The sequence below is a fragment of the Medicago truncatula genome, chromosome 4 (assembly GCF_003473485.1).
Source record: "Medicago truncatula cultivar Jemalong A17 chromosome 4, MtrunA17r5.0-ANR, whole genome shotgun sequence".
Classification (NCBI taxonomy): Eukaryota; Viridiplantae; Streptophyta; class Magnoliopsida; order Fabales; family Fabaceae; genus Medicago; species Medicago truncatula.
The window spans coordinates 30,969,619-30,991,726 of record NC_053045.1 but is presented as its reverse complement, the minus strand read 5'-3'; the positions used below and the strand labels follow the sequence as shown (position 1 = coordinate 30,991,726).

The following is a 22,108-nucleotide window of genomic DNA, read 5'->3' as shown; positions in this document are numbered from 1 at the left end:
ACAATTCCTAAAGCAACAACTCTACTCATTCAGGATGGTAGAGTCAAAGGCCATCATGGAGCAACTTACGGAGTTCAACAAAATCCTAGATGACTTGGAGAATATTGAGGTGCAACTTGAGGACGAGGATAAAGATATACTCTTGTTGTGCGCTCTACCGAAATCTTTTGAATCGTTCAAAGATACCATGCTCTATGGCAAGGAAGGCACTGTTACCTTGGAAGAAGTTCAAGCGGCTTTGAGAACCAAGGAGTTGACCAAGTCCAAGGACTTGACTCATGAACACGGTGAGGGCCTAAGTGTCACAAGAGGGAATGGTGGAGGTAGAGGTAACCGGAGAAAGAGTGGTAACAAGTCAAGGCTTGAATGCTTTAACTGTCACAAGATGGGTCACTTCAAGAAGGATTGTCCGGAGATTAATGGTAACTCCGCACAAATTGTCTCTGAGGGTTATGAGGATGCGGGTGCTCTGATGGTGTGGTGTTGTTTGGAGGATGAAGAAGGTGATGTGTCTCACCTTGGGATTGATGCCTAGTGGAGCGGTGGTCGTCTGGAGAGACGTTAAACACTCAACATCAGCCTGGAGAGGCGGTGGTAAGAATACTCATGATCTACCTGTTGAGGTGGAGTTTCAAGGTTGAAGACATAGTGGGATGTACACATTTGCTAGTTGAGGTAGAGTACGCTCAGCGTGAGGTGGAGTTGAACACACTGGTAATGGTACGACTATGAAGACCTTGGGTGCTATGCTCTATGGTGAGCAAGGGATTTCTTCATGAAGTTGGAGAATGTATAGCACGGCTTGCGAGATTACTCTAAAAGAATGCCAAGGGTGATTGGATGCAAGGTGATCTTCAAGGAAGCAGGAGATGTTCTGCGTTGAAGATGTTATGGTGAATGCTTGTGGGACTACCTAAAACTCCTAGTGTAGTTGGACTGCAAGGACTCTTCGAGAAGGCGGAAGACATTCCGATGGCTGAAGGGATTGAGGTGTATACTTGTGGATTACTCTAAAAGCCAAGGGTGATTGAGTACAAGTAGATCTTCAAGGAAAGCGGGAGATGTCTCGTATTGAAGAGGTTATGGTATAGTCTTGTAGAACTACCTGAAATTCCTAGCGTAGTTGGACTACAAGCATCTTCGAGAAGGCGGGAAGACATTCCGATGGCTGAAGAGGTTGAGGGTGTAAACTTGTGGAGCTACTTGGAGTAGTGGGAAGCAAGGGTTTGAGCAGCAAGGAGGTTGATCGGCATCATCACTAATTTGAAGTCAAGGTGGAGAATTGTGAGAGTTAACTTAAAATCAGGTTTCTGCAGAATCGTGGTACGATAGCTGGGCAACGTGGCACGATGGAGGTTTTAGTTTTTTGGGCAAGGCACTGGAAAAATCATGGCACGATGGGGTCTCATTGTGGCACGATGGTGCGCTGGCGGATAAAAATAAAACGTATTTTTGGGAGCAGATTTGTTACAGTTTTGTTACAGATTTTAAGCAGATTTGTTACAGATTTTAAGCAGGACTTTTACTATAAATATAAACCTTGTATCAAGCTAATCTAAGAGAGAGAGAGATAGAGGGGGCTGAAACAGGGGTTTAGAAAAGCAACAACAAAACTAGGGTTTGTATAGAGTTTGTCTCTTAGGAGCAAACACTAGGGTTTGTGGGTTGATTCACCTTGGGAAACACTGTTAGGATTGGAGTCTCTTGGTTACGGGAAGAGATTGGGACTTTTGGTAGAATTAGGCGGGAGACTTATTCTTGTAACCCATTGATTTCTCTTTGTAACGATACTCATCATATAGTGGATTGGAGGGCTGCTCTCTCCCCCAGACTAGGTCAGATTGGACCGAACTGGGTCAACAAATATCTTTGTGTTCTTCTTCTTCTTTGTGTTCTTCTCGCCGTTGTTTTCTACTTTTGGCTTATATTTATAACTTTGATACGCTTTGTTTTTGGTTGCTTAATTATCCCTTGCTCCACACATCAAGTTGTTATTGGTGTGATTTTTCATCGAATTCGCAACAAAGAAAAAAACATAATAAAAGAATCACCGGTGATGGTTTCTCGCTCCATAAGTGCTCCAGATTGCTCCAAAATTCTCTAGATCGCACTTTCGCCATTTTCTGCTCGTCAACCGGTGTTCTCTCGTTGACCTACTAGGGATCAAGTATATATAGGTGCGTGTTTCCCAACCTTTTAGGGAAATTCGTATTGCGACACGAAATAATATCTCACGAGGCGAGCCTTGACGAGGCCAATTCTGTTGTTTTCTGCATCAGTTGCTCGCATTGCGAGGTTGATAGACCGTGATGCGGTTGTGGCCGAGGTGGAACTTGACAAATTCTTAATTCGTGCTTGTGACACGAGCCTATGCGTGAATGGCCTTTGTCTTTATTTTCCTTTTGCTTCTCTGATCTTGTATTTTCATGACTTTCTTCTGACTTCTTGACTAAAATGTGATCAAACTAACTACTTCTACACTAATTTGACTCTAAAAGATGACTAGAAATCCTATATAATTTCATTTCATCACATCCCCGCACTTGAACTTTATTATCTTGTCCTCAAGCAAACATGCTTGCAAAATAAGAATTTACAGAAAAATAACGCACCTTCATGAATGATGAAAATACTAGAAAAAGAATTTCACTTCTTTTTGGAGATGTTGCTACAGGTGCTTTTCATTTTCCTGCTCATAATAGCATGGTTTCCCACTCTTCAAGTTATTCAGTCCAAAGGAAGCATCCCAATAATGACAGCTTGAGCTCAGTCCTTTACTCCTTTTATACTTAATCCTACTTCCAAAACATTGAATTCTAGTATTCATTTCAGTCGACATGCATGTGCCACTTAACCATACAATTTAAGAGTCTTCTAAACTTGAATCAAAGTACATACAATACACACATTATAAGAGGACTTTTATAGGTAATAACTTGGCGCAGGTAAGGGGTGGATAGATTTGGGAAAGTAGTTTTCAAATTTGGAGTTAGGTATCTACTACTTTCTTATCTATGAAATGTTTAATTTCCACAACTACCAAGCATCGGTTCCTTAATCAATTGAAATGAGTACAAAGATAATCTTTTATAATTAATATTTTTTGTGAAGGGACTTAATTTTGAAATTTTTTTATGTTATCTTTTCACTTCAGATTTTTTTCTATGAGAGAATTATTCTTGAATTCATCTCATGATTCACTTGTACTCCACCTCCAACTTTAGAATGTTGCAAATTTCATAAGCAACCCCAACTTATTTTCATCCTAAGAGAATTATTTTGATTCATCTACGTAACTCCAACTAGGGTAAATAATAGAAAAACAATTTTCAAGGTCTAAATCGGTTTGTATTATCGGTTTAAAAGAACAATTTGGCCACAATGTCTTGGCCGAAAAAGAACAAATTTGAATCTTTTCTTCAGTTTAACTATACTTCACATTTTGGTAAGTACCTTGGATTTCCTATGTCGTTTGGTAGAGTTAAAAATTATAATTTTCATTATATCCTAGACAAGATAAATGGTAGGATGGAAAGTTGGAAAATGAATTTGTTGAGTAGTCAGGTTAAGTCACTTTAGCCAAAAGTGTTGTGACTGTCAGACCTATTTATATTATGCAAAAACGTTTGGCTTCCATCTTGTATTTGTAGCATTACCATTGATAGTGACATTGATGACAAACTCGTTACAAGTTGTTCCCCCAATGGTATATATCAACCAGTCATGGCTATTCGTAGCATTAAAATGGAGGTGGGTACTATGTTTATAGTAACTTGTTTTAAAATTTGGAGAAGTAGAAATGAAAAGATTTTCTAAAATGTGAAGAAAGATACTTGAAATTCTATCAACAATATAATCTTTTATCATGCATCTATGATTCACGTTCGTGGTACCACTTGTGAGCTTCATGTGACTCGTCATTTTCACTGGAATTCCTCCTAAATGTTATATTAAGATCAATGTAGACAACTCTTCTTTTGAAAATTCTGGCAACGCAAGTTTTGGCGGTCTTTTGAGAAATGGTAGAGAAAGAGGCTTTTTTTAGTTCTTGTGGCATATCTTCTAATTTACTAGCTAAACTTTCAGCTATTTAGAGAGAACTTCAACCAGCTTGGGACCTTAGGTATTGATCTATCATCATGGAAACAAACTCTCAGACAGCTTGGATTTTGTTGCGGATATTAATCAAAATAACTTTCATCCTTGTGCAAACTTGCTTTCTCTCATAAGGAAGCTCTATTCTCTTTCTTGGGTGGTCTCCTTTAACCATACTATGATAGAATTAAGGCAACAAATGCGTTGACCGATTGGCTAAGTTTTGTGCTAACAATGTTGATTCTTTGAAGATGTGGATGTCTCCTCCTTTTCATTTGAATATCACTATGCTTGCATATACCTTTGGGGTATTTAGGCAACGGATCACTTACCTTTTTTTTCCCTTGATAAAAAAAAATAGAGAGATGAAAAATGTGGATATAGTAAAAGAGGAGTAAAAGTTCGAAAATATGAAAATAAGGGGCCAAAATAGATTTAAACATTTTATTTTTAAAAGACTTTCTTACTTATTACTATTTTTGGTGGATTCTTTTGTTTTCTTTTTAGGAAATGAATTCTTATTTTTATTTCTAAACAACTTGTAAATTGCATGACCCTTCCAAACAAAACAAAAAAAACTTGGAAATTGCATGCAAAATGCACTAGGCATATGTAATTTTCAACCTTACTTCCATTTTAAGCGCATTCAAGTTCGCCTCGTCACATAACAAATTTCACATATTTTTTTGACAAAATAACAAACTTCACACATAGAAGAACATCAACAAAAAATGTATACTGTGATCCGAACAATTCTGAGATTGAACGTCCTTCCCACCACCGTCTTTCTTCGTTCCAACACCTGGAAACAAAACTATTAACCCAACAATCTGAAAGAAACTCGAAGAATCTGAAGAAAAAATCCAAAAAAACCAAATGTACTCATTCAGGCAACGTATCATCACTTGGCTGATCCTAATCATGATAATATTATACATCCTTTACTCTTCCAATCTTCTTTTATTAACCACTGAAAAACGAGATTGTTCCACCAACGTTCGTTTAGATGCAGCCGCAGATGAAAAACTTGAGATGATTAGTACTGGAAATATATCCAAAACTACATCATCTATAATTGAAAAAGAAGTTTCAAACGAGAAAAAAATGAAACAGGACAAAACAACAAAGGATAAAGAAGAACAGGAGCAAGATGAAGAAGAATTGTCTATTGATGATTTATCTCAAAGACAAGACACAGAGATCAAACACATTGTTTTTGGGATAGCGGCTTCATCAAATTTGTGGAACATAAGAAAGGAATACATTAAGGTATGGTGGAAACATAATGAAACAAGAGGGGTGGTGTGGATGGATCAAAGAGTGAAGACACGTGATGATGAAGATTTACCAGATATTCAAATTTCGGGGGACACTAGTAGATTTAAGTATACGAATCGTCAGGGACAGAGATCTGCTTTAAGGATTTCAAGGATTGTGACAGAGACATTGAAACTTGGGTTGGAGGATGTGAGATGGTTCATGATGGGAGATGATGATACTGTGTTTATGGTTGATAATGTGGTTAGAGTTCTTTCAAAATATGATCATACTCAATTTTATTATGTTGGAAGCTCCTCTGAGAGTCATGTTCAGAACATACATTTCTCGTATGCTATGGCTTATGGTGGTGGAGGATTTGCTATAAGCTACCCTTTGGCTAAGGAGCTTGCAAAGATGCAGGATCGTTGTATTCAACGTTACCCTGCTTTGTATGGCAGTGATGATAGAATGCAAGCTTGCATGGCTGAGCTAGGTGTTCCATTAACCAAGGAAGCAGGGTTTCACCAGGTAGTTAACACTTAACACTAATAACAAGTCAATTTCTCATCATTAACACTCCTAAACAATACGTCAATTGGGTAGGGATTTTATCAGTTTCACATGCATAAATTGAGAACTCTAATGGTATAGTATTGTTCAAGATGTATAAAGTAAACATTTTTCTAAAAAAAAATTGCTATTTTTTACAATAGATTATTGAACAAATCTTGCACAAATCCATGTTACATTTTTTAATAGCATTGCTCTTTTAGAAATGTTGGCATAGTTAGACCTTGTTCATTATTTTTAAAAATGGAGAAAATGTCTGGTAGTGTACTAATATCAATTACTAGGAATGATTGGTGACTTCGATTCTCAACTTAAGGAAGGAATTGACATTTACCCATGTATGTCTTTCTTTTCTATGCAGTATGATGTGTATGGGGACCTATTAGGCCTTCTAGGAGCACATCCTGTTGCCCCACTAGTGTCATTGCACCACCTTGATGTAGTGCAACCGATATTTCCAAAGATGAACAGAGTACAATCACTACAGCACTTAATGAAATCTGTGAAGCAAGATTCAGGTAGCATAATGCAACAGTCAATTTGCTATGACAAAAAGAGATACTGGTCCATCTCAGTTTCATGGGGCTATGTTGTTCAAGTTCTTAGGGGAGTGTTGTCCCCTAGAGAGTTAGAGATGCCAACAAGAACCTTTCTTAATTGGTATAGAAGAGCTGATTACACTGCTTATGCATTCAACACAAGGCCTGTAACCAAACACCCTTGTCAGAAAGCTTTCCTTTTCTATATGAACGGAACTCGATATGATCCTGTTAAGAAGCAAATTATTGGTACATATGCACGTTACAAATCTAAACCTCCTGATTGCCGGTGGAAAATGGACTCACCAGAGGATATCGATAACATTGTAGTTTCAAAAAGACGAGATCCTCTTCGCTGGCAAATGGTAAGGATACTTAGAAACTCAAATTACTATGCATTTGAAGCACTGACACGCAGATACTAGACACACTGACACTAATGTTAACATTGATGATAATTTGAGAAAATTGAATGTGATCACATCAATCAGTGTCTAACACCGATACATATCAGACATCGCACAAAGTATATTGAGATATCAACCAACCTCGTTCATTTCTTTTCATTCCATTACTACTTTATCAACATTTAACATTAATCATCTGTGACTAAATTATAAACTTGTTTTGAAGTCACCAAGGAGGGATTGCTGTAGAGTTCAACCGTCACGTCACTCACATAAGGGTTCAACTTTGTACATATCGGTTGGCAACTGTCGAAAGGGAGAGGTTAGCGAATTGATCCTTAAAGGTGGAAGTTCAGCTTCCAAATTCCTATGACATAATTTTTTGATCTAATTTCTTAGCTATATTTGCATGATCGAGAAAGTCCACAGAACACAAATTGAACTTGAACAATTCTCATTGTTCATATTATCACAAGCTACAGTTCTATGTAATTGTAAACTCAAAAATTGAGACTAAATTGCATAGTTTGTTAATCTAATGTAGCTGTATTTGCATGAGAAAAATTCCACAGAACACAAACTGAAGCTGAACAATGTCATTGTTCATAATGTCACAAGATACAATTGTAAAGTCAACAAATGAGACTGTATTACAATTTTTTGTAAAACATTCTATGTGGGACATTCATTATTCTTCCTCCAATGAAATGATAATTTCCATGTTTCATTTTAACAAAGCACAAATTCATATGAAATATCTATTCTATGTCATCTAATGAGTGTCCAGAAAGAGAATTGGCACAAAAAAACTTCAATCCCGTTGTTCCTTTTTACCAAAGAAAACGGTTCTTCAATTAGGCGAACTCGATGGAGGCAAGTACATTTCATCCTCACCTGAAAGATCTTCATGAATTGAAGGCATAGGAGACGATGCAGCAACAGCGAGTATGGTAATATCAAATCGAGCATTATCGTCTGAAACCGGTGTATCCATCTGTCGTATAGTTGTTATCCTACCATCCTTGATCTTCACATCCACTGTTTTCAAAATATCACAAGATTTCATCAACAAATTGAAGTTAATCAAAAGATCATTACGTCATAAAGATTTTAACAAAAAATATCACAAATTGAAGTTAATTATATTCAATTGCAAAGAACACCTAGTAACATTAAGATTCAATTACACTTAATCTTTTTTTATTAAAACTACACTTAATCTTTTTTATCAAAACTCTGAATTTAACTACACTCTTCAACTTTCGTTTTCTATCTTTATAATCACAAATCCTAAATTAAGAACGGTAATACGACTTATGAACACAGGAATGTTGCTAATTATATTCAATTCCTAAGAACAGTTAGCGACATTAAAATTTAAATAATCTTATAATTTGCATATTAATCTTCAACTTTCGTTATCGCTAATCAGAAACTTTGAACAAAATAATGTCGCTAATTAGTAATTAGAAAGAATAAAGAACAAGATCGTGATAAGATTAAAAGAAAAGAGCGGGTGAAAATGAAATTAGCGAAGCGCGTGAAGAAACGATACCTGGAAAAGAGAACCACCAGAGAGTGAAGAGACAAATGAACACAAGCAAGGGAATAGCGTGAATCATCTTATTCACCGGCGGAGATCGTGACCGAGAAACATCTCTTCTTGCGGCGGTGCGGTGATAAACTGGAAGTGTGTCGAGGGAATCATCCTCGGCGTTTCTTCTCCGTTTCGCGTTCTGCGGTTGCTCTACGGCGATGTTGATGGTACCGTGATCGTCACCGGAGAATCGCGAGTTTGAGGTTGAAGATCGTTGCTGCATTGTGAAGAAGATGAAGTTACGGTGTGATGCAGAGAAAGTTTTGTTCGGAGATGGAAGCTTGCGATTTGTGTTTTGGTTTGGTTCGTTAGGATCGTAACAGAATTTGGCGGGAATGTGAAATGTATGCTCGTGACACGCACGTGCTTTATAGTTTTCACTTCTCAATCTTCCACAAACATGTTAGATTATTTTAGTTGTGAAAATTGATTTGAATTTGGTAAAAGAAAATTCTAATTGAATTAATTATTTTTGTAAAATCAATGTAACTAGAAGTAACTTTTCGTTTGAAATTTTCACTTAAAAGTTATTTGGAAAATAATTTTGTGATACAAAAATTAATTTGTACACATAAAGTTTAAACATAAATTACTTATTTAGTTTGTAAATTTAGTGTTTTTTTTTTTTTTTATAAATTAGGTTGTAAAATAAATCCTTTTGTAAATTATTATTTAGTTCTTTTTTTTGTTTGCATAACAAAAATTCGGATGGAAATTTTTTTGTTCAAAACTTGAGAAGCTTAGTTAAAGTAAAAAAATAATACTCTAAACTTGATATATTTTTGTGTCGTAAGCATGTTCAAACTCTGTTAACTTGCTTAAGAGTCATGGATTGAACTACTCCCAACATTATTTTTTTCATAAACAAGTGTTTGATCAAACCCCTAATCTTTATTTTAAGAGGGCAAAGTCTTTTGCCACTTGAATTAATTCATTGTTGATTGTCTATTAATCTTTTAAAATAATTTGATGATTAAATTTTGAAGCAGAATTCGTCCTTTCAGTTTTGACAAGCAATCATCACTAGAGAGCTGCACGAAAATAGAACTTATATGTACAATATTCATGCAAATCATTTATTGCATGCATTCATAATAGAATTAAAAATGGTGAATAACGAACCAGAGAAAATTAAGATGAAACAAAGAAATAATTTGACAAATGGGTTATAATTAGAGGTGGGCATGGTTCGGTTAACTATATTAACCGAACTGAAGTGTTGAAATGGTTCGAAATAACCGAACCGAACCGTTTAAGGTTTGGAAATAACCGAACTGAACTGAAGTTGTCTTTATAAGTTTTATGTTCTCCCAAACAATCTCAAAAGTGTTTATGCTAGTAGATAAAACTAAATGAGTCAATCCAAACAGGCCCTAAGTTCTAACAGAATGTTAACTGATTTTGGAACTAACAGTTATTTTTTATTTTTTTTTTGCTACTGAACTTGCAACTAAGTTAACTGATATAGCAATAAATCCTATCCTCAAACTTCATACAGATTTTATAAAATCATAAGAGAAGTAAAGAATGAATGATATAAAAAGCTTACCTTAAGAAATCCAGTGGAAAGAACATTCTTGGCGTCAAAAGCATGGAAATGACGGAATTCCGGTAACCGGAGCGAGGATGAAGATGGAAGCACCACCATAATGTCGCTGATTGCAGCAGCACCTGAAACTTGCATTGTTGCTATTAAGTTAAATAACATCAAGAATATCAGTTCATATGAGATGATTTTTGTGTGAAAATGAATTAATTGAATTGTAATGGTTCGGTTCGGTTCATAACAATTAAAATTTTAATATGGTTCAGTTCGGTTAACCAGTTCGGATCGGTTTTTGGTTATTTTTGCCCAGCCCTAGTTATAATGCTCAAAATTCTGACAAATGGGTAGAAGGCAAAACAATTCAAGAAGAACATAAGGAAAGGAAAATTGCATTTGAAAAGCACACATTATCTCCAATGAAACAAAATTAAAAAACATAGTCACATATGAGCAGAAAAAATGCAATTTCCTAGTTTACTGATTCATAACAAAATTTTCACTCCATAAGAATGTAACTTCAACTAGTAGAACTTTGTCCAACCCTGCTCTCTGCTGCTCCAGAACTTTCTTCTTCATCAACCTTGGATTTCATTTTATTTAGAGCTTCGAGGTCTTTGACAATCTGACTTATATCGGGCCTATCATCAACTTTCTTTTGAACACATGATGCAGCAATGGCAATAGCTTTCTGTAAATCTCTCGCAGGATATTTCTCTTTTAGCAATGGGTCAACAATTTCTTCGAATCTGTCTTCAAATAAAGGACTTGCCTGCAAAACAATATTCACATGTATCAATAAAGAAATATTTTTTTGTTAATTGAGGCAAGTATGTACATGAATGAATTTGCAGCCTTGAAAATAGATATTTGGTATATGCACTTTATGTATAACAAACATCTCTTAAACATCATCAACAGTTCGATTATTAAAGTGGTTCAAAGAAAATTCTAAACAGATTAATTTCCAGATCAGTTTATAAAGCATTGCCTTCTAATGTAGGATAGTAGACATAAATTTGAAACCTTCAAAATAGAGATTTGGTATGTACTTTATATAAACTATCATGCACATGCTTATTTTAAATTTAATCAACTTGAACTATGGTTCACTTATTTGAGCGGTTCAACTGCAATTTTGTAGATTTGAGGGAAACTCATTACCAATAATTTAGAACTAATTATAGGTAACTCAAATTCTAAACTACTACAATTTGGGAAGGACCAAAAAAGACCAACATTGACTTACCCATAAAACAACATTTGGTTCAAAAGCTTTAGTACCACTGATCAGCTCCAAAAGAACAACTCCAAAGCAGTAAATATCTGATTTGAATGACAAAATACCTGTTTTTGTATAATCTGGATCAAAATATCCAATTGTGCCAAAAATCTTTGTTGAACGATATTCTGGGCCTACTTTAGCACACCCAAAATCAGATAACTTTACATCATATACATCGCCTAACAAAATACTTTAGCTTTTAAGGTCACGGTATATCATAGGAGGATCCATTTTAACATGTAGATACTCCACACCCTTTGCTATTTCAGTTGCTATTCTCATTCTTGTATCCCAATGAAGAATACCTCGCCGATGATGATCTAGTGTAATCAGGGAGAGGAAACAAGATCAGAATGGCGCAAAAAGTATATATCAATTCTAGGGTTAAAAATGTTTCTAAACTTTGATTCTACAAAGAAAAAAAAGAGTATATGATGATAATTAGGATGATATATATACCTGACAAATTATCTTCCAAAGATCCCAAACCCATGTACTCGTAAACTAATAGCTTGTGCTCCTTCTCATAACAATATCCAATCAGTTGGACAATATTTTTGTGGCTTACATTACTCAATGTCTCCACTTCAGCAATAAATTGCTGGGTTCCTTGTACACCGTTTGAGTCACGTCGCTTTATAGCTACGACCTAAACAATATTATAAACATAATTAGCAAATGTTAATAACTTAAAATTATCACCACACAAATCAAAGTTTTAAAAAGGCAAACTACTAAACATTCTAGTCATGGATCAACAAATTTAAACTGTTCAAACCAGATCGAAAATGATAGCTTTAAGGTTTAACCAATATAATGGTCGGTTCGATTTATAAATTAAATATTTCATAAATGTGCAATACATTGACAGAAGAAAGATCACATTCAAGGAAATAAATAAAATGTTCAATATCAATTATTTTTTCTTTCACAAACCTGTTTTGTTTGAAGCATCCCTAGGTAAACTCCGCCAAAACCTCCTTGACCCACAATGTTCTTGAAATTGTCTGTTGCTGCACTAAGTTCATCAAAACAGAATTTCTGTATCGCCTCATTTCTTATATTTAACTTCACAGGTTCAGTATACGTAGATGCAGAATCCTCTTTTTTCTTATTCACTTTGGATTCAAGTTTTCCCTTTCCTGTAAAATACAAAAATAAAACAAACAAGAGTTTTTTTAAAAAACAAAATATGGTCAAGAATCTTGATATTAAAAAGAAAAATCAAAGCATTTAAGAAAATGAAGCATTGCAATGAACATAATTAACAAAGAATGTGTTGCATAACAATATCAATTGCATGCAAGACCATCTGCAAAAGTAAACATACCCAAAATCTTTGAAAGAAAGCTATGTGGGAGAGTGGAAGCGGTGGCGACAGTGGTGATTGTATTCTCAGGGTTACTTGCAGTGGAAGCGATGGTGGTGGTGACATTTTGTGTGTTACTTTTGTTGGGACGGATACAAAAGCAACTCATCTTTTTTGTCTCTGAGATTCAATCAAGAAAACAACAAAACCAAGAAGAAGCAGAGAAAAATCAAAAGAAACTATGAAAGTGAAATGGAAAAGTGACAGTTATGGGTGTTACTTGTATAGTTTGCTCTTGTATTCGTTCATTGTCTTTTTTTCTGGCGGATGTACCTTTGATAGGTGTTGTTCTGATGTAACATACATTGGGTGATTCATCACTTAGCTTTTGAACAATATATTTCATTTTGATTTGTTCAAAAAAAATTGTAATTTTGGTCCTTTATTTTTAGTGTTATGGTTGAATATATCTATTGTAAAATAAATTTACATTGATTAGTGTACTTTTGATCCACTTAATGCAATATTTCTATTTTCATTCTCTTAACCAATGCCTTAAGGCCACTCTTTAGCATTTTCTTTATTTTTAATTATGCAATTATGGTTTTCCATTTTAATTTCTTTTACTCATATATAATTTTGACCATCTAATTTAATAATGTGATAGTAAATTAGGTATTCTATGATTTTCACCATTTTTATTGACTCTCTTATACTAGAACCTCTTTGTAACCTCATTGTAATTTCACCGAAGAACTACCTCCGTCATTAACTAAAATAGCCCCGTTGTATTAGAAAACTTCTTGTACACATTACGTTGATTGAATCTACATTAATTCAATATACACCAGATCACCTATTGATTGAACTATGTTCACAACCTCAAAAATAATGACCATATATACACCCAGCAACACTATATAAACATTTTAAAAACTTGAAATTAAATAAAACAAGATAATATTTTGCCCCTTTTCAAAAAACAAAGAAGTATTTTACCAAAAGAATAAAAAAGAACCAACAAGAAAGACCATAACTTAGTATATTGGGTATTAAATAATAACTTAGTATATTGGGTATTAAATAACGCTTTTGTGCAAGTCACGCGAATATTCATTCGCACCATATAGCAACACCGTAAATACAAGCATCGAGCAACATACACTATTTGTTTAACAAATTTTCCCCTAACAAGTGGCCGTTGATCTGATTCAATATATCGTTGTCCGTTTTGTTACAACAAAGATGACCTTTTGAGACTTGCTTTCAGAATGGTAGATAACTCGCGTAAGACGATTAAACATATTGCTAAACATTCTGTTTTGATAACGTACTCCCTCCGGTCACTACTATAAACAACACTACACTTTTTAGATACATTGAATAATTAATGAATGCAGTCTATAATAAAGACTAGATACATTAATTATTCAATGTATCTAAAATATGGAGTTTTGCTTATAATAGTGACCGGAGGGAGCATATTCTAAGGTATCTTAATGTTAAAGTTGATGAAACATTTAGCATCATCAACAACAACAGAAACAATCAAAAACTGGGAGGTGAACCAATTAGGTTTAATGATGGAAACAATCGAATTACTGAGAATTCGAGTTCTTCAATAGTGGAGAAAACTGATTTTTACGTGATAATGTCGAATCATTGGAAGAAGCTTCAGATTTTACGAAAATTTGACGGCAATGTGACGTGTATGCTCGTGACACTCACGCGCTAGTCTTCGCACTTCCACAAGAATGTTTGATTATTTACTTGTGAAAATTGATTTGTATTTTGTCAAAAAAAGAAATCTAAGTGAATTAATTTATTTTGTAAAATCAATGTAACTAAAAGTAACTTCTCGTTTGAAATTTTTCACGTAAAAGTTATTTGGAAAATAATTTTGTAATACAACAATTAATTTGTACACATAAAGTTTAAACATAAATTACTTATTTAGTTCAAAAATATTTAGTTTGTAAATTTAGTGCTTTTGTTTTTGCATAACAAAAATTAGGTTGGAAATTTTTTTGTTCAAAACTTGAGAAGCTTAGACAAAGTAAAAAATTATTTAAAGATAAAAAAAAATACACTATATAAAAAAAAATCAAACGTCTAATTAAACCTCGTAAGTATGTTCAAATTATGACAACTTGTTTAAGAGTCATAGCTTGAACTACTCCGAACAATATTTTTCCCTAAACAAGTCTTTGATCAAACCACTCATCACTTTTTTGAAGGGTCAAATTTACCACTTGAATCAATTCATTGTTGATTGTCTTTTAATTTTTTAAAATAATTTGATGATTAAGTTTTGAAGCAGAATGGTTTCCTCCTTTCAATTTTGACAAACAATCATTATTAGAGCTGCCCCAAAATAGAACTTATAAGTTATATGTACAATATTCATACAAACCATTTATTGCGTACATTCATAATAGAATTAAAAAAGGTGAATAACGAACTAGAGAAAATTAAGATAAACCAAAGAAATGTTTTGTGAAAAATACATTTGAAAAGCACACATTATCTCCAATGAAACAAAATTCAATAACGCAGTCACATATGAGCAGAAAAATGTAACTTCTAACATAATTTTCATTCCAGAAGAATGTAACTTCATCATGTAGAACTTTGTCCAACCCTTCTCTCTGCTGCTCCAGAACTTTCTGCTTCATCAACTTGGGACTTCATTTTATTTAGAGCTTCGAGTTCTACGACAATTTGACTTATATCAGGCCTCTTATCAGCTTTCTCTTGAACACATGATGCAACAATGGCAATAACTTTCTGTAAATCTCTCTCAGGAAATTTCTCTTTTAGCAATGGGTCAACAATCTCTGTGAATCTATCTTCAAATAAAGGACTTGCCTGCAAAACAATATTCACATGTATCACTTTATGTGTAACATCTCTTACACATTATTAATTTAAAATCTAAACCAAACCGGACGGTTGAACCGTCAACCTGAACCAACAATGATTTGGTTATTAAAGCCATTCGAGTAATTTCCAGACATGTCCGGTTCAGTTTATAAAACATGGCCTTCTTCCAATTTAGGCTAGTAGACATAATTTTCAAACTTGAAAATAGAGATTTGGTTTGCACTTAATATAAACTATCTTACCCATGCTTAATTTAAAACTCTTAATCAACTCGGACCGAACTGAACCAATATTGTCTATGGTTCACTTATTTGAGCAGCTCAACCACAATTTCGTCCAGATTTGAGCAGTAAAGCAATTTAGTGTAACTCATTACCACTGATTAATAACTAGTTATAGGTAACTCAAATTCTAAACAACTACTATTTGGCAAAGACAGTTTTTTACTACAAAAAAGACCAACATTGACTTACCCAAAAAACAACATTTGGTTCATCGTCGCGTCTTGTTTCATCAAAAGCTCTTCTACCACTGATGAGCTCCAAAAGAACAACTCCAAAGCTGTAAATATCTGATTTGAATGACAAAGTACCTGTTTTTATATAATCTGGATCAAAATATCCAATTGTACCAAACATCTTTGTTGAAGCATATTTTGGGCCTATTTTAGCACACCCAAAATCAGATAACTTTACATCATATCCATCGCCTAATAAAATGTTTGAGCTTTTTAGGTCACAGTATATCATACGAGGATTCATTTTATCATGCAGATACTCCACACCCTTTGCTGTTTCAGTAGCTATTTTCATTCTTGTACCCCAATCAAGAAAACCTCGCAGATGATCATCTAGTGTAATCAGGGAGAGGAAACGAGATCAGAATGGCGCAAAAAGTATATATCGATTCTAGGGTTAAAAATGTTTCTAAACTTTGATTCTACAAAGAAAAAAATGAGTTTGTGATGATAATTAGGATGATATATATACCTAACAAATGAGCTTCCAAAGATCCCAAATTCATGTACTCGTAAACTAATAGCTTGTGCTCATTCTCCCAACAATATCCAATCAATTGGACAATATTTTTGTGGCTTGCATTACTCAATGTCTCCACTTCAGTAGTAAACGCCTCAGGTCCTTGTTGACTGTTTGAGCCATGTCGCTTTATAGCTACGGCCTAATTAGCAAATGTTAATAACTTAAAATTATCACCACAGAAATCAAAATTTCAAAAAGGCAAACTACTAAACATTCTAGTCATGGATCAATGACTTTAAACTGTTCAAACCAGATCGAAAATGATACGTTTAAGGTTTAACCAATTTAACCAATAAAATGTTCAATATAAAAAAAAAAAAAATTATTTCACAAACCTGTTTTGTTTGAAGCAAGTACCCTCCGTAAACCTTGCCAAAACCTCCTTGACCCACAATGTTACTGAAATTGTCTGTTGCTACACTAAGTTCATCAAAACAGAATTTCCGTATCGCCTCATTTCCTAAATTTAAAGTCACAATTCTAGAAGTAGATGCAGAATCCTCTTTTTTCTTATTCACTTTGGATTCAACTTTTTCCTTTCCCTTCCCCTTTCCTTTTCCTGTAAAATACAAAATAAAACAAACAATTTTTTAAAAAAATAAAAAATGGTGCCAAATGAAAAACGGTTCCTACCAAGAAACTTTAAGCTTAAGAAAGATTTTTTGATTAAAAAAAACGCTGACCCACTTCAAAAAACGTGGTCTTTTATGAATTTAAAACAAATCCATCACAAGAATCTTGATATTAAAAAGAAAAATCAAAGCATTTAAGAAAATGAAGCATTGCAATGAACATAATTAACAAAGAATGTGTTGCATAACAATATCAATTGCATGCAAGACCATCTGCAAAAGTAAACATACCCAAAATCTTTGAAAGAAAGCTATGTGGGAGAGTGGAAGCGGGGGCGACAGTGGTGATGGTATTCTCAGGGTTACTTGCAGTGGAAGCGATGGTGGTGGTGACATTTTGTGTGTTACTTTTGTTGGGACAGATACAAAAGCAACTCATCTTTTTTGTCTCTGAGATTCAATCAAGAAAACAAAACCAAGAAAAATCAAAAGAAAGTGAAATGGGAAAGTGTGGGAAAATCCTTGTGCGTTTCTGTGTTTATATGAAATGGAGATGAATTTTTTGTACAGCAAGATGCTACATTTAAAACAAAAGAGAGAGGGTATAGTTGTCATTTTACATGGAAATATAATTGGATAAATTTGTTTGAATTTCTCCTAACCAATTTGAAGTATGTTGATCAACATATTAACCGACTGAATTTGAATTTAGCATGTTCTTAATATTTAATAAAAAGTATTGTTTTGTTTGGTGAATTATTTAATAAAAAGTATTACAATAGCAATAAGAGATATTATATATTTTTCAGACAAAAAACAAGTTATGTTATATTATTACTGAGAAAAAAAAATATGATATAATTTATATTAATTTTAGTATACCAGATTTTTAGGTTTGAGAGACTTTAAAAATGGTATAAAAAATGTTGTTTTTTTAATTAAATGAGATCTTAAGAAAGTGACAGTTTTATCTATTTAATAATTTAATGTAAACACAAAAAAAAATACATATATATATATATATATATATATATATATATATATGTCTTTGAGCTAGTCCTGCTATCACAATATTAAATGTATTGTTTTTTTTTTTTGGTGTAAAAATGAGCTGAATTTTTATGTTATGACAGTTTTCTTTACCAATATTCAGTTATTTACTATTATTAGAGAAAGTGTCTATTATATATGTATTCCTTAAAAAAAAATAAATGTATTTATATATGTATGTGTCTAAGCATTATGTATTTGGTCTTGTGAGCAAGCAAGGATTACCTTCTATGTCGAGATAAACAAAATCTAGTTTCCTAATATCTAATTTTATTCATATAATTAAAATTAAATTTTTTTTCTAATAAAAATTTAGGGTGAGGAAATAGTGCATCAATTCAATGCAGAGATATGATCTACGGACTCAAAGAACATTTATACAAGTATTTACATTTACCTTGTCCAAGAACACTAAGACCATCCACAACGCAGCACCTCATTTGGTGCATGGGTCCCGACTGTACACCTCGTTCGTTTTATAATTAATACCTAATAAGCACTCAATCTCTCCAACACAACCCCATTTGGTGCATATGGGTCCCGACTGTACACGTCGTTCGTTTTATAATTAACACCTAATAAGCACTCAATCTCTCCAACACAACACCTCAAAATAATTATTAATTGGGTTCCAGTAATAACTCTATATCATTACATTTTAACAATAATTTATAAACTCATTCATAATTATATAATTTTAAAATATTAAAGTAATTTAATTATAAATTATTAAAAAAACGAACATTTTTATTTTATTTTTATCAATAGTTCAAGAAAAAGTTAAAACTTGAAAAAACAATATATAATGAACGATGATAAATTATATAAATATATAATTATTTTTTTGAGGGAATCAAATTCAACTATTATTTACAACTATTGTACTTGAAAAAAGTACAATAAGGATTCTAGGGTTAAGAATCGTATACTAGGATTTTAGACTGATTATTGGATGCCCTGAGAATGATCTCAAGAGTGGTATTTATAGTCTGCTGATGGGCTTATTTTAGCATGACTTTAGCCCCAAGCAAGCTGGGCTTTTAGTCTTTTTGGCCTTTGTAAGGCGGTTTAGGGCGACTTCTAGAAGTTTCTAGAAGTCATGGAAGGCGGCGCCCAGGCTCCAGGAGCCCTTCCGAAGGGTACTTGAGCCTTCCTGAAGACTCTTAAGCCTTTAGGAATATTATGACGGTTCACAGCCCCCCAAGCACGAGTCTTGGGACAATGCGAAGTGATGATGAGGATGGGATTTTTCCCTGCTGAAGGGCACCCAAGCTCTTTAGAGAAGTATGATGGTTCACAGCCCCCCAAGCACGAGTCTTGGGACAAGGCGAAGTGTGTTATCTTCTTTTAGACTTTTGATTATTTGCAAATGTTACTTCGTTTTGGAGGAAACGCCTAAGGGTGCATGTGTGATCCGTATTTGGAGCATCTCCTTGGGGCGGTCTCAGACCGCTTTGACAGCCCCCAAGGGTATATGTGTTGCTTGCGTAAACGCTTACCCGGCCCATATAGCCTCCCAAGCATGAGTCTTGGGACATGGCGATATGGTTGGCGATGCGTTCTACTCGGACGATACAAGGTATTGAGTGAATCTTTGAGGGAGAGTATTTGCGAACGTTTACATGGCGCGATGGTTCACGGTTCCGTTGTGTGTATTCAAACGTGGTGGCGTGACATTCACGAATCCCTATGATCTGGACAATCTACGTTCCCTGACTCTTGGTAGTCATCCACGCGTCGTCATCTTAGCTCCTCCTGACGTGTGTCTTTGTTGATTGGAGCCCTTGACACGCTTTTTGAGGCGACCTCCTATAAAGGTTTGTCTGTTTACCTCATTTCTCATTTCTGCTCTACTCGTTCGTCTGCTCTTCGCTTTTCCCGGAGCTACCTCATTCCCACAGAACTCAGGAATTCCTTTTTACCTTTCTAACAGGTACGTTCTTCGATCTCTTTTCATTTCCACGCTCTCCATTTTTGTTTCTTAGTTTTCGTAGTGATAGGGGTTTTATTGTTTTAGAGAGATGGTTTTGATTAGAGAGTGCGACGAAGAGGGGAACTATATCATCCCCTTTGATCCGGTTGAGAGGGATCGGTTGAGGAAGGAGTGTACGAAGCATGCTACCAGACCAGATGGTTTTGTCGATTGGGAGTCTTTTCCACTTAGGGTTTTACGGGGAGAACTTGTTTAGTGATTTGTCTAGCGATTCGGGTTCGATTTTGAGTAGAGATAGTGACTGTGTGATTCTCTCTGCTACTTCAGGAACACGACATAAGGAGGATGACTGCTTAGAGCTTCGTCCGTTTGATACAACACTCGTTGAATCTACAGGTGAGGAATCTCCGCCTAGGTCGTCAGGAATGGGGTGTTTTGCCGACGAGGTGCGTGAAGAGGGTTCCTTTTATACGAAAGTGTCGGTGGTTGAGTGTTTCCGGAGTAAACTGAACATCTCTTCGACTAGTCATGAGGAGGACGTGGTGGTGTTGTCGTGTGACGCGGATGAATGCGTCTGCGACCAGGAAATGGCGGGCGAGCTTGACGAGTCATTCATAATGTATATGGCGATCTTAGAGGAATTTGGCGTGAAGATTCCCTTGACGCCTTTTGAGATGGACGTCTTGAAGTATCTGAATGTGGTGCCGTCTCAAATTAGATCGAACAGCTGGGCGTTTATTAGGGGCTTTGAGATTGTATGTAAGGCCTTTAACCTGAAGCCCTCCGTCGGAGTGTTTTTTCATTTTTATGGAACAAAGGATGTAAATAAAGGAACTTGGATTTCTATATCTGCGCATGCTGGGAAGAGACTGTTTCCTCAGTATGCCTCTAATTATAAGAAAAGGTGGCATGACACGTTTGCTAGGGTACAAGGGGCGCCGGAGTGTTCCACTTCTTCGGTTTTAGTAGATGGGAAACCTAAGTTTCCGCTTCGCTGGACTAGTGACCCCCTGGCGGTGAAGGGTTACGAATATTCCAAGATGTCTCCTTACGAGCAGGCTTTGGTCAGTTTCCTGAAGAAGTTCTCTTTGCTCAATATTCATGAGTTGTTGGATAGAGAAGGTGACTGTAAGCGCCTGGATGCATTTTTGCGTGAGTGACTTCTTCGTTTAGCCGATTTCTTTATTTCATTTTCCTTGCTTGGCGTCTAACCAATTTTGTTTGTTTGTCTTTGGCGTGCAAAAAAAATGATTCCTTTGACCGGGGCGCAGAGGAAGAAGTACCTTGAGGAGGTAGAGAGAAACAAGAACGTGGATGGCTATGTCGAGTGATCCGGCGGGCCTGAAGTTGAGGAGCTTGAAGAGGAAGGAGCCCGCCTCGAAGGATGACGTCGAGACTGTGGACGTAGATGGAGGGGAGGCTGATGGGGCCGGGGAGGCTGTGATTGCCAGCGGAACTCCTCGTCCCAAGAAAGGGAAGGCTAGTAGGGCGGCGAACGTTGCTCAAGCTGAGACGGTTTTATTTACTGGGGGAAGTGAAGGAGGAGGGACTTCCTCTAATGCGGCAGTGTTGGACTCATTTTGGCATTCTTCCTTCGACTTCCGAAGGTATGAGCTTCTGTCGATCGTTAGCCTTTCTGTTTAAATTTTTCTTAGTCGCTTAACTTACGTGTAATTGTTGTGCTTGTATATGGCTGAGCATGTGCCTTTTGCACAAGGCGACGTGGATGCTAGGGTGAAGGCCAAGTTCAAAGACTTGGTTGCTGATGCTGGATCGGCAGCTCTCCGAGTGCTGCTTATGCAGCATGCCATGGAACTAAAGCACGAGAAAGTGGAGAAGGATCTGAAGGATGCCTCCGAAGACGTGGAAAAGTGGAAGCACAAGTGCACCGGTTTTGAGGCCCGCCTGAAAGATGCCCTGAAGGAGAAGAAGGCTGCTGAGAAAGAGCTTGGGGAGATGAGGGAAGCTAAAGAGGCTGCTAATAGAGAGAAGGAGGATCAGAAGGCTGAGAAAGAGAAGTTGCAG

At 35.5% G+C, this 22,108-nt stretch overlaps 4 protein-coding genes across 4 annotated transcripts; 1 reads left to right on the top strand and 3 right to left on the bottom strand.

The window, feature by feature from the left end:
- Window positions 1–5,016: 5,016 nt before the first annotated feature.
- LOC11412123 (uncharacterized) lies at window positions 5,017–7,244 on the top strand. Its single transcript, XM_003606496.2, has 3 exons — window positions 5,017–5,883; window positions 6,287–6,829; window positions 7,098–7,244. The coding sequence occupies exons 1-3, from the start codon at window positions 5,017–5,019 to the stop codon at window positions 7,242–7,244; spliced, it is 1,557 nt and encodes a 518-aa protein (XP_003606544.2).
- A 208-nt stretch (window positions 7,245–7,452) lies between these two features.
- Window positions 7,453–10,220, bottom strand: LOC120580101 (uncharacterized). Its single transcript, XM_039833085.1, has 3 exons — window positions 10,018–10,220; window positions 8,427–8,685; window positions 7,453–7,909 (listed from the first exon to the last, which is right to left on the bottom strand). Exons 1-3 carry the CDS (start codon window positions 10,174–10,176, stop codon window positions 7,722–7,724), a joined length of 606 nt encoding a protein of 201 aa, XP_039689019.1. The 5' UTR covers window positions 10,177–10,220; the 3' UTR covers window positions 7,453–7,721.
- Window positions 10,221–10,248: 28 nt separating this feature from the next.
- Window positions 10,249–12,812, bottom strand: LOC120580100 (probable serine/threonine-protein kinase PBL6). Its single transcript, XM_039833084.1, has 4 exons — window positions 12,627–12,812; window positions 12,233–12,438; window positions 11,756–11,945; window positions 10,249–11,616 (listed from the first exon to the last, which is right to left on the bottom strand). The coding sequence occupies exons 1-4, from the start codon at window positions 12,772–12,774 to the stop codon at window positions 11,489–11,491; spliced, it is 672 nt and encodes a 223-aa protein (XP_039689018.1). The 5' UTR covers window positions 12,775–12,812; the 3' UTR covers window positions 10,249–11,488.
- A 2,412-nt stretch (window positions 12,813–15,224) lies between these two features.
- Window positions 15,225–17,539, bottom strand: LOC11416922 (probable serine/threonine-protein kinase PBL6). Its single transcript, XM_003606492.1, has 5 exons — window positions 17,392–17,539; window positions 16,864–17,087; window positions 16,478–16,667; window positions 15,962–16,338; window positions 15,225–15,473 (listed from the first exon to the last, which is right to left on the bottom strand). The coding sequence occupies exons 1-5, from the start codon at window positions 17,537–17,539 to the stop codon at window positions 15,225–15,227; spliced, it is 1,188 nt and encodes a 395-aa protein (XP_003606540.1).
- Between the last annotated feature and the right edge of the window lie 4,569 nt (window positions 17,540–22,108).

Coding starts and splice junctions, on each gene's coding strand:
- LOC11412123 (XM_003606496.2), top strand. CDS start 5,017: ATGATAATATTATACATCCTTTACTCTTCCAATCTTCTTTTATTAACC. Junction 5,884..6,286: donor AGGAAGCAGGGTTTCACCAG/GTAGTTAACACT, acceptor TTTTCTATGCAG/TATGATGTGTATGGGGACCT. Junction 6,830..7,097: donor ATCCTCTTCGCTGGCAAATG/GTAAGGATACTT, acceptor CTTGTTTTGAAG/TCACCAAGGAGGGATTGCTG.
- LOC120580101 (XM_039833085.1), bottom strand. CDS start 10,176: ATGTTATTTAACTTAATAGCAACAATGCAAGTTTCAGGTGCTGCTGCA. Junction 8,686..10,017: donor TTTCCACTGGATTTCTTAAG/GTAAGCTTTTTA, acceptor TTCACAATGCAG/CAACGATCTTCAACCTCAAA. Junction 7,910..8,426: donor CTGGTGGTTCTCTTTTCCAG/GTATCGTTTCTT, acceptor TTTTGAAAACAG/TGGATGTGAAGATCAAGGAT.
- LOC120580100 (XM_039833084.1), bottom strand. CDS start 12,774: ATGAGTTGCTTTTGTATCCGTCCCAACAAAAGTAACACACAAAATGTC. Junction 11,946..12,232: donor GGATGCTTCAAACAAAACAG/GTTTGTGAAAGA, acceptor AATATTGTTTAG/GTCGTAGCTATAAAGCGACG. Junction 11,617..11,755: donor TTTGGAAGATAATTTGTCAG/GTATATATATCA, acceptor TGATTACACTAG/ATCATCATCGGCGAGGTATT.
- LOC11416922 (XM_003606492.1), bottom strand. CDS start 17,539: ATGAGTTGCTTTTGTATCTGTCCCAACAAAAGTAACACACAAAATGTC. Junction 16,668..16,863: donor ACTTGCTTCAAACAAAACAG/GTTTGTGAAATA, acceptor TTTGCTAATTAG/GCCGTAGCTATAAAGCGACA. Junction 16,339..16,477: donor TTTGGAAGCTCATTTGTTAG/GTATATATATCA, acceptor TGATTACACTAG/ATGATCATCTGCGAGGTTTT.